This window comes from Numida meleagris, chromosome 13 (genome assembly GCF_002078875.1).
Source record: "Numida meleagris isolate 19003 breed g44 Domestic line chromosome 13, NumMel1.0, whole genome shotgun sequence".
NCBI lineage: Eukaryota > Metazoa > Chordata > Aves > Galliformes > Numididae > Numida > Numida meleagris.
Window position 1 is genome coordinate 9,728,126 of NC_034421.1, and position 12,195 is coordinate 9,740,320.

The window sequence follows — 12,195 nt, forward strand, 5'->3', positions numbered from 1 at the left end:
AACCCTAGAGCCATAAAAAAAATATTCATTTATTTACCATCCATCTTTTAAAATAAACATAACATAGGAATAAAGCAGTCATGAAGGTTTTCATTTAAAATGTGATTTCTTGAGGGCTATATTCTAATTCATTGCAATAAAGACATGGAAAGGTAAGTGTTATTAAAAACAGTTGTATTCAGGCAGTGTTTGGTTAGCATACTGTATCAGTTGAAGAGTGTCAGCTTAAAAGAACATTGAGATAAACTCTACAGTCTCCTGAATTATGAATTCAGAGATAGTTCAGGGATAATGATCTAAAATGATGTGATTTGTTGCACAAGCTGCCAAAGAAGCTATTAGCTTGTATATAGTTTTATATAGTCCCTATAAAAAGGTATGGTTCTCTTGTGGTGAACTCAGCCTTGAAATGAGGCCAATGGCAAGAGAGCATAATTTCTTACTGTGTAGCATCCTTGGCTATAGAAAATAATATTCAGAATATACTGGCACAACAAATTAGATACAGAACGTGACTTTCTTGATGAAAACTGCAGTTGTATATTATTAACGCTGGCCTGAGAATGAGGATTTCATGTGCTGTGGTGGCCTCATCCTCCCCTTTCTTCACTTTCAGTTCAGACTGTGGACTGTTTCTAATTTCTAAATCATTGTCACTTCTTTCTATAACGAGAGATCTTCCAGCTTGGTGAACATAGTCCTAGAGACTGTGACCAGCTAATGGTTTCTTCTAGTTCATGATTGGTTTGCTTCTTGAACAAGGAGATTACTGTAATATTCAGATGATGTTATCATTTCAGTAAGATGGTACATTTGTAACCTATGTCCAAAATAAACACTGTGTTTAGGAAGGGGAAATTAAAGGTTTGTAGTGACACTGGGGATCTGCAGGCTGGACTGTTCTTTTTCTCTGCCACCTTGTGTGCCAGAATTGATTACATAGCGGCTAAAAATTCATAGTGTAGCACTGCACCATTCTAACAGCTGCTAGAGGCTTGCCGCAAATCCAGTTGCCATTTGTTTGAAACATGGAAAGCTTAAAATCAATGGGACTCTTTAAGTATACTACTCCCTTTCCTACCCTGTTTTAGTCAGACAGAAGCTCAATGGCACTATACTCTTCAGTAACATAAAAAGAACTTTAGACTGCTTTCTTGGCATATTCTTTCCTTACCATTGCTGCTCAGAAAATACATATCTATACATCAGCTCGATCTTAAATGGCCCTATAAGGTATTTTCACAAACCAACAGCCTGCTCCATTATGTTTATTTTACTGCAGTCTAACATCAATACAGCAAAATAGAGGATAATCTAAGAAGGGCTTGATTGTATCATGGAAGTTTGCACTGTAATACAGAGCATTTCTACTGAAATGATGACATGCACTGAGTATACCCGCTTTGAGCTTTATTTGTTTAATAATAAATAAATTATTGAAGGTGTCTGCACTGCAATAACCTAAAGCTGGTTATGAGGATAGAAAAGTGGTCGAATATTTTTCTAACATTTATAGACATAAATGTAATTACAATACAGAATACCAATAATAAATCATGCGATTCCGTTGGAAATACAATGAATATATATTAAAACGTTTTAACCATGTCTTGATTAGTACATTTTGTTATGCAGGGTATCTTACCACTATTTAATATAATTACAACTAAAACTATTACTCTTTGCAATTATAGATCCCCATGGACCATCCTTCACCATCGGAAAGGCAGTATGGTTGCTCTGGGGCTTGGTATTCAACAACTCTGTGCCTGTGCAAAACCCCAAAGGGACAACCAGTAAAATCATGGTGTCAGTTTGGGCCTTCTTTGCTGTCATTTTCCTGGCTAGTTATACTGCCAACTTAGCTGCATTTATGATTCAAGAGGAGTTTGTTGACCAAGTGACTGGACTGAGTGATAAAAAGGTAGGTCTTCTACCTTAAAAGGCATTCATATCTATTCTTCATAATCCTTCTACAAATTTGTACACTGTACTAAAAATACTCTGAACAAGATAATCAGTTGGAACTGTATTATTTCTTTCTGAGTTAAAAACCCAAAGTATGAAAATATCTGACTGATTTCAAAGTCTTTGTATTGCCTTTTCAAAAGTAACTGCATTAATTAAAAAGTGCGTTAATTTTGCGAAGGAAATCAATTCTCGTTAGATTAAACGTGATGCCTCACCAACCTATAAAAGCTTGAAAAAAAGCAGAAAAGTCAGCTTGAATGCATGGAAGACATTTGAAATGATTTAAACATTGCTGTGTAGAATGTTAATAGTTTATTAATTGACAAAATATTCATAAAACCAGTAACTATCCAGTAATTATCTGGAAAAAGTCAATGCTCTTGGAAAAAAGTCTTTGATTTTTATATAGCATGGATGTGACACTACCATAACTATGAAAAGAGAAATGTTACCAATCCATGTAAGTCCTCTGTAGACATTTGAATATTTTTCTCATGTAAAATGGGAAGAATAAATGGGAAAAATAAAGTTGAGATGTAAATTACCTGGAATAATCCGCATAATATTGAATGTGGAAGTGGCTTTCTTGGATTCAAGAATTTCTGTGAGACTTCAGTTCTGCAGTAGAGGATTGCAGAGCAGTAGATAAATTATAGTTCACTTAACCCCTCCTAAAGTTTCACACAAATTGACAAATAGGAAAAAATAAGTATGTTTATTGTTTTTCTAGCTTGACTGAATTTTCTTCCGCTGAATGCATACAAGGTCTTTGTACTTGAATTTTCATCAATTGTCTTATAAATCAGAAACTTAGCAATTATTTATTTGTTGTTTAATTTGAGTGACTGTTTTGTAGTAGTATTTCACAAGGGGGTTGAAGTCCATTTACAAAATTATTGTTGTGATGGATATGCTCAAAGCGCATAAAGGGCACACTGTTGTTGAGTTTCTGCCCAGTTGTTTTAAAGTGAAACTAAATATTGACATTGAGAAGTAATATTTCAACAGAGTGTAGCACAAGGGAGAACTTCACAAGGGATTTATTTCAAAGGACAGAAAATAAAAGAAATTGTTATTAAAAAGAAAGAAACAGTTCAGATAGACTCATGTCTGTTTATTGTTTTAACGGTTCTCGATGGCTGGCCTTTGAGTGATCTAAATTATCAAAGCATGACTTGGAAGCATGGCTAGGGAGAAGACGGATAAAAGGAAACGAAAAAAACTCTGGAAAAAACAAGAAAAACCTTTGAAAGAGTATGAAGACTATTAGAAACACCTCTATTTAACAATAATGTATTTAGTAAGAGACAGATAAAAGACTTTCTTCTCTCAAGGATTAAAAAGATGGATTTAAAACATCCTTTGTCCTGTTTGCGATGAAATACAGTTATTTCCTGGGAAGTCCTATTTGGACAGGATTTAGCTTTTACCGGGCACCACATTGGTGTTCAGGTCTGCCAACATACCCCCATCTTCCCCTCTGCCCCAACTCCTGTTGACTGTTTGCCCTCTCACGTGTGAGCTGGGAAAATCTCAGTATTTGTTCTGTAGCCATTGACCATAACTTCCTTATTTTTGTCATTTTTCTGTTCTCTCTACTAAGTAGGATCTAACTAAATAGTTGAATCAGCCTTCACTAGCTCATGTGTGGGTGGGAAATTGGTTCGTTATTCTTGCCCTTTCCCCTTTTTCTTACTTCCACAACTGCAAAGTCATGCTCTTCTTTCAGTGCTGCCATGCAATAAAGTATTTCCAGTTAGAGGTGCAGGGGTTTCTCGGTACTCTGTACGTTACAGATAATAGAGAGGAGAAGTCAGGAGCATGAGGATCTCTGGGCAGCCACTCTGACACTCAGCATTAAGTTACTTCCATCCCAGGAATGTATTACACCAACATCTGGTTCCCTGGTTTTGCTGAACACGTGATAACATGCTGCTTACCTTTCTTGGCTTTCTTTTTCATAATGTTGCTAATCAACTTCTGAGTGCTGTGTCATCTGCGTGTCACCCACAAATACACGGCACAGCATGTACTGGAGTTACTGGAGGTGGGTGTTCATAAACTCAAATGATTCAGAAGATGAGAGGAAAATTATGTTTTGACATCTTTGTATATGTAAAAGATTTCTAAAAGCTTTGTGTTTATAGAAAGGTACAGAAAATGAGTCCAAAAGTATCCATTGAAGCTGGCTCTCATAGCACTTGCTACTTTTCAGGCCATTTATGCCTTTCCATCTGAAGAGAGACAAGATCATTAAGAGAGCGTAGGAAGTATTGGACAGAATTGTCTCAAAAAGCCTTGATCTGCTGTGATTCCTCCAAAATGCCCCATGTGCGTGCGGTCAAGGGGATTCTCTCCACTTTAATAAGGAGCCTTAATTATGCCATTTACAGATTCCTTAATTTTGCAAGATTCACCGTATTCTTGGAATATTACCTTTATTTTTCTGTGCAGTAAGACGGCACGAGCTCTCTAGTTACTTAGAGAGAGAGATCTGTGTCATAAAAGAGTGAGGTTGAAAGGCAGGATGGCTGATGAAATAGCTAGGGTGACCCTCTTACCCCACTCAATCTCTCCACTTCAGTGTTATACCCTTCAGTGCCTTTTGAGACTTGTTGGATGTAGATATTGAATGATGATTATAATAGTAATCTTGGAGTTTCTAAACACAGCATCTATATTTTTCAAAGACCAGAAATCTAATTGTCAGAATAAATAAGGGTTCAAATGTGGGTTATTTTTTTTTTCCTATCTCCATCTATAACTTCCATTAAAAATCTCTGTTAGCAGAGGGAGAATATTTACTATTTTCTACTATTTTAATATTTTTTCTGCTTTTCCTTAAAACAGACCTGAAAAAAATGAACAACTGCTCTGAATAGCAATGTTTTCAGACAGACATGCATATCATCAAATTAAGTCAATATTAAACATTTGTGAAAAGTCACTTTACTGCCTAATGAAATTGTCAGTTTCCTCAAGGCATGTAGGCAAAACAAACTAAAAGCACTAGGACTGTTTTTCCTAAGCTCTGGAATCCTTTTGGAGGTTCCTAGATCAGTAGGATTGGGGTTTGGTTGCCATGTGCCACAGATCTAGCAGCAGGAAGAGCATGGAGAATGAATTCTTTTGTGTTCTGAATGATAGTTGATCTCTCTGCAATTATAATTCAAGCAGGGAGCTTGTGCATTAAATTTAAGGATTTTATTACCAACTTTAAAAAAAATTATCATTTCAGAAAATGTCTAGGAAGAAAATTGCTTCCTAGCAGACATGATACATTTTAATTCCCATCATGGGGTTTCAGGGAAAATGAGTTCATCTACAGATTCAGTGCTTTTTTCTTTCTTTTATGCCTACCATACCACGCAGATCTGTGCTGAATCACAGAGCCTATGTATTTCTCTAGGACACGTCAGTTCTCCAAATACACATTTAAAATTACTGATTAGAAATTTATACACCTTAGATATGAGAGCACCATTAGTAAAAATGTTTTAAACTCTGTTTTCCCATTTACACGTAGTCGCTGAGCAGGCAGTAGTACCACACAATCACTTCCACAAAAATATCTCCTTGTTCAGTTTTTTTGGTTAAGCGCCTTGTGGCAAGAAATTCCAGTCAATGGAGGATGTTTGGAACTGGTCATCTCTCTGAATTTTCTGTATGTGAATTCTATATACAAATTATTTAATCAGTTGAATTACTTGTTCTCTTATGATCTTAGAATGAACTAGTACTTTTTATTAATCTCTGCTTTCCTGCAGAAATATTGTTGTGTTCTGTGAGTGTTCAATTTGGGATGGAAACCTCAATTCCTCCGACCATTCCTGTGGGAGGAAACTGGTGCCATCAACTTCAACCCATCTGAATGTTCTTGAAAAGTGTGACTATTCAAACCAAAACTCCATTTGTAAATCACCAAGATGCTCCACCATGATCTTCCTGTTCCCAGATCCCTTGTGTTATACTCTGGGGTTAGGAAGTGAGCTTGCAGAATGCTTGCTACAGTTGAATTTCCATAAATACAATTTGTGTGAGCAGTAGCAATTTTTACAGATCTTGAAATTGGTGTTGATTTTTTATTTTTTTTCCCATTTTTATTAATTGGAAAATGTGAATCAGATATTAGGAGTTACTGGAAGCCATCTCACTGTTTCAGGGATTAATTATCTGAACATTTAAATAAAGATAATAGCAAACTACAGCTGTATCAGTAGAATCTCTGGGAACAAATTTAAGAGCAGGATTTGCCTCAGTGCCACATAGTAAACACAAAAGGGAGAGAGCAAATATAGTCTAAGAACCACGCCTGGTATAGAGTGTAATTTTAGTGCGTAGGTCAATTAGCATGTGTAAGGTAGTAGCAAAGTAATAATTTAAACAGTAAAGCTGTGAAATGGTAAAATGAGAAAAGTGAGACATCCGTTAGCTAGATGAATAGAGAAAAATAAAGTTCATTTCTTTATGCTTTGTCAAAATATGCTTAATTAAAATGAAGGATTTAATTGTAGTTCTTTAACATGAAAATATTGTTGCAGCCATAATTTCACAGTCAGGGTTTGATGGAATGGAAAATACTCCCACTTTTTGTATAACCCTATTTGTATTCTCTTTCCAAATTGGCACTGGATCCTGAGAATTCTTAATGCCCTGAGACCAAACTTCAAAAAGAGGAGTATTACATACGTAGCCCAAAGGAAGCAGCAGCTGTATAAATATTAGCTGTCTCTTGCAGCACAGGGTACATAGATTGCTCTTTAAGTTCAACCGTAAAAACAGAGTGCATTTTACCATGGAATTCATGGGTGACTGCTTTTATCAATGCTCAATTGAATTCCCTTACTAGCCAATAGTTCTTCTAATTTGAATGGCATTTCAAAATTTATTTCTTAAAGAAACATTTTAACTTAATCCTAAAGTGTCACGTGGTGCCTAATGGGAGATATTGAAGAGTCATGTACATAATTTTCAGGTCTAGTAGCAAGTGTTTGAATGAGATTATCTGAAACTTGAGTGTGCCCTGAGCTATTGTTAATCCTGTTGAGATAGTCCCTGGCTTGCCTGTCTATGCTGATGCAGTAGTGATAAAAGAGGGTAAAACTGTAGAATAAAATCTATTTGCCCTTGAGCAAATGGTATGTAGGGATAAATTGTAACTAGGATTATATGTGTGAGAGCTCCAGAGACCCTTTTCATGTCAAGTGATGAAGCTGCTGAGGCTCTGGGGAAGATGCCAGAACTTTTCTTCCCTCTGAATTGCAGGGGTGGAAGGGAAACCAGCCCTCTCTCTTTCCCTTCCTGTACACCGGCTTCCTGCATCACCTCTGGAACGGTGTGTTAGGCTCTGTTTGGGGTGTGAAAATGATCCTTTTCCCTTGTCAACCCACCACGTCTCAGCTGAGATGAAGGTGTGAAATGACTGTCAGCTACGATTGTTATATACCAGTGTGTCTGCCTGGAGTTTGGGTTCTCTAAGGACACACTGGCAGATGGGGAACATCTTCCAGAATCTCTCTGTTCCAGTTTCTGTGGTTCTGCCATATTGCAACGCACAGAAGAAAGTCATGTCAAAGTGGCATATCTGAGCTGTTTCTAATATGCATGTAGATGTTTCTGTGTAGTTGCCTCAGTGTGAAGACAGTTTCTGATATAATAGAGCTGAGTGTGAACCCCGTGTATTTGCCTAGAATTAATTTGAGGCAGCCTATGCAAGATTTTTATTTTCTACCTGAAATTGCCCTGGTAGATATTTCTTGCTTGAGTTACATCTTCATAGGTACCTATTTTGAGTGCCTGAAAGATTCTGATTTTCCTTTTTTTCTCTATAGTTTCAAAGGCCACATGATTATTCACCTCCTTTTCGATTTGGAACAGTCCCAAATGGCAGCACAGAGAGGAATATCAGAAACAACTATCCTGATATGCACCTCTACATGACAAAATATAATCAAAAAGGAGTTGAAGATGCCTTGGTCAGCTTGAAAACTGGGTAAGCTTCTTCCATGGGTTTTAAGGAATACTGTAAATTTTACAAAAACGGAGAAATTTTGATCTGTACTTACTGTGATACTGAACAGTGATGTCAGGCATCGTGTGTAGTCCATGGCTTTTGCTTTTTCTTCCAACTGCATTGTACTCATTTCAGAAATGAAAATGAGTGTCCATGATTTGTATGACTTTTTTAAAATTGCATGGATGCTTTGCTGCCCAAAGTACTACAGATTCAAAGTGCAAGAAAGGTATTATTCACATTTAAACAGAGGGGATACAACAGCACCTGGATTTGGGATTGGGCTCAATGCAGATTATTATTTGTACAGACCCCGCTTACCTTTGCAGGACTTCTCCGTAGGAATGTGTTTTCAGAGGGTGCATTTCTGACTAAGCTTGTTTGTCTGTAGAGTGAGCATCAACCTGAGATTTCTTTTCAACCTTCCATCCTTTTTGGCATTCTTTGGCCCTACACATTTGCTGTCAGATGTGAAGTCTTGACTTTGATCTCCATAAAATCTGTTGAGATGATACGCTCTCGTATGTAATCTCATCTTGCTTCTGATAATGTTGGCAAATATTCTGGTAAATACTGTTGTCCATCCTTAAGCTCTCAGGTTTACGCTGGAGTGCATTCCATTCTTTTCCCTCTCTGAACCAGCCCATTCTACTTGGTTGGTTAAGAAGACTGAATTCTTATTTTAATTCTCAAAAGGTTTGAATGTGACTCACAGCATGTGGATGAGAGGAGTATGTTAGCTCTAGTAATCTTTTCTAAACATACAGGCTTGATAATAGCCTGTGTATTTCTTTCAGTAATGCTGGATTAAAGAATTAATCAAGATACATGTATATTGTTTTGTTTTTAAATGAGAAGACGGTGTTGCCGATAGCAGATTAAGTACATCTGCTCCCGTGACTGCTTGCTGGCACAGCTATTATTTACAGTGATCATAGGAAACATTACTTCCTGTACTAAATTAGCTGTTACTTTTGGTCCTTACTGTGGGATCTGCCTGTCCTTTTAATTTCTGCTCTTTGTCCCCCAAACATGTAGTAGATTGTAACGTATTTCTTCTGTGGAAAAAAAAAAAAAGAACTCTCCAAACCTTTCTGTAGAGTTGAGGCTCTCTTCCTTAAGAAGTTGTCCTTGCTACAGATTTCTTTTCCACAGTCTCCATGCAGCCAACTGGACTCCTTCTGTCGTCATTTCTACAGGTGTTGTCAAATGGCATTTCTCAAGCACAGTTTGTTCTATCTAAGACAGACACGTAACTTAAGGTGCACTGGACCTCACCCAAAATCTTACAAACTGGAGACAGAGATCCTGCTCCTGCCAAGCCCATGCAAGTTTTATTTTCTAGGAGACAGCTACAATGTGCATTGTATATACTCAGCTGAACGCTACTGTTCCTGCTGTGAGTTTTTGAATAGGCAGCTCTCCTTAAATTCAGCCATTTCTTGAGCTTATTTAGAGGGATGGTTTATTTATGGGATATATGTTCCTTGTACTTTTCACCTGCCATTCGTGCTACTGAAAACCCTGAAAAACCACTTTTAGCTTTAAAATAAGGCCACCTGACAGACACTGAAGCAGGAAAGAGGGGAGCTGCCTGGCTGCAAGAGAGTTCAGGACATTCACGAAAACTTGGGCTGGCTGCTCCTCTGCCAGCTGCTGCTCTTCCTCATGCTTTAGTGCCTTTGACAGTATAAGCTATCCATATATTTTTATTTAATAGATTTTTATTTCAACTGGAGTTTCTTTCCTCTTCTAAGTGACTGCTTAGAGTGGGCACCCCCAGGTGTCTGCCTTGCTTCCCTTGTCTGACATTGCTCTAGCAAATGGTGCAAACAAGCTGCCACATGTGGTGTTTTCTGGATCAATGTAAGGAACTGTTAGATACTGCTGCACTCCTTTGTATTTTGTCTGACAGAACCTACAGGAGGATTAAACAGCACTCCATCAGATGGAGTGGGAGTGTCACTTTGGGTTTGCTTATATCACTATTTTGGACATTTCAGCAGGAGAGTACTGTCACATGGGCTTATGTATTTCCCCCCTTCAGTCTCAGCCACGCAAGAACTGTAAAAAGCCCTGGTGAATGTGGTAATTGTGGGCAGTAAACTCAGTTACAGATCAGACAGCATGACTTTATCTTCTTCTTGCCTTTTGGTGACCAAACCAATCAGTCTGTGTTGTCATCCTGTCACTTGCACCTTTGTCCCACCTGGCTTTTCCTTATTGCTAAGAAATTTGGTGAGGATGTGATGGCAGTTCCTATGGCTGATACCTCAGCTCCGTGGAGCTAAAAGTGTCCTGCGTGAAAGTAATGAGCCTGTATAATAGGAGTCTGTAATAACTTGCATTTCTGATCAAAAAAAGACAGGAAAAGTTGTGTGTCAGAATATCACAACTGCCTGCTCTTTGCTTTGTCCAGGTTTTTATTCTTCAAAAACAGTATTTTCCCCTTTTCTTCCTCAGTATACATAGCTGTTTCCTCATTTTTGACATTTCCCCAATTTCTTCCTTTCCCCATCATGATTTTTTTTACCAGATTGCAGACTGTTTCACACTTTCTTGTAAGGTTTGCCCTCATCCTTCTCTACGTTACATCAAGCTGTCTCTTTCCCTACTTCACTTGAGCCTATGAGTGTGAATACTTTGTGCCCCAAGGAGCTATGTCGCTGCTGCTCTTTTGAGGATGACATCTCTCCTTTCACAAACTGCTTCTTTTTCCCAGCAAATACACCTTTTCTATTTTCTTCTTCAGTATGTATGAGTTCTGATTACCGATGTTTCATTTTTTTCATCTTTATCTCTTGTCAGAGCTATTCTTTTACTTTTATCTATTTTTCTCTTTTCATCAGCATCATTGGTAGCATACAAAAAGCAATTTCTCTTCCATATCATGCAGCCTGCTGCTTCCGCACAGCTTTTTGAAGATGAACTATTTGGTAATTATAGAGTCATAGACCATAGACCTGGTAAGGACTTGCAAAGATTGTCTGCTTGATATTGTCTGCTGCGAGCCAAAACAAACAGTGCCTGTGTTCCTCCTGAAGAATTTTGTATAACCTTATCTGTTGTAATCCTTTGGTGTGGGTTGTACCTACTTGGAGTTGTTGAGTTTGCATGTAGCGCTTCTCCGTGTATGAGTGTTCTGCTGCTATAAAACTCTCAAGAGGAGAAGTGCAATGGCGATAAACTCAAAGTGATTTCAGTGTTCTCACCCTTGCCCTGGCACATTTACACTGGTGCGCTGACTAGAATTTAACTGCTGATGGCTGAAATGACAAAATTTCATTGGGAGATTATTTTCCTAGAGTAGAGATAAAAATGGGAAGTTTTCACACGTCAGTTCCCCAACACCGATGAATCCATTTAATTTTTTCTTTATTTCCTTAATTCTCTTGGAAATTAGACTGCAGCTCAGCTCACGGTGTACATCTCGTTTCAAGCAAAGTGATGGCCTCTCTAACTGGTGCTGTGTTCTGAGAGGGTATCGATGTGAGGACTTTATTTCAGCTTCACTGCAAAAAGCTGTCAATATAACTTGTTTCAGGAAAATTGCAGTAATGAATCCCTTGTGTTCCACAGGCAAGCAGTCTCTCACTATCCAGCTGCAGACCCCTTTGCTGTCGTTAATGTTTTTCAGTTTTTATTTGCAGCCACAGCTGTGACTATATACTCAAGGATTCGATGCTAAAGTTTGCTTAGGTTTCCATCTGCCTTCCTCTTAATGACTGCAATGTTTGCTGATTTATATAATCAAGGTTAGTGCCTTATTCCCTCATTGTCTCTGGCATACTGGCAGAAACACAAAGCTTTTTATAAAGAATGCCATGGTGACAACAATTCTGCTGGGCTCTCAGCAGGTATAGCCTTACATAAAGTGGATTATCAAACTTGAACAGTCCTAAGATATTTCTAACTGGCAAATGTGCCTTGAGCTGTTAGCTGCTTTCACAGGAACAGGTGACTTGTCCATTCCATTCCTCAACATTTTTAATGGCATCATTATTATGATGCTAGAAGAAACACTGGAAAGCAGCTAACTGAACAGTGTAAGTGGCATGAGAAGTTATTCCCCTCACTCCCGCAAACACTCTCTCCCATCTGAAAACAGCAATATTTTTTCTATTTTTTTTAAGCATGCAATGTTTCTAAGCAGAGAAAGTGCAAGAGAAAACCCCAGAAGGCTCTGATGCCCTTTTAACCCTCAGTTTCTA

General features: G+C 38.0%; 1 protein-coding gene across 1 annotated transcript in view; it reads left to right on the forward strand.

The window, feature by feature from the left end:
• Positions 1 to 12,195, forward strand: part of GRIN2A (glutamate ionotropic receptor NMDA type subunit 2A) — an 80,378-nt gene that overhangs the window by 31,851 nt on the left and 36,332 nt on the right. Inside the window, exons 7-8 of the mRNA XM_021411782.1 lie at positions 1,695 to 1,924; positions 7,803 to 7,963. Coding sequence (XP_021267457.1) covers positions 1,695 to 1,924; positions 7,803 to 7,963 — 391 coding nt within the window. The remainder of the gene's footprint in view (positions 1 to 1,694; positions 1,925 to 7,802; positions 7,964 to 12,195) is intronic.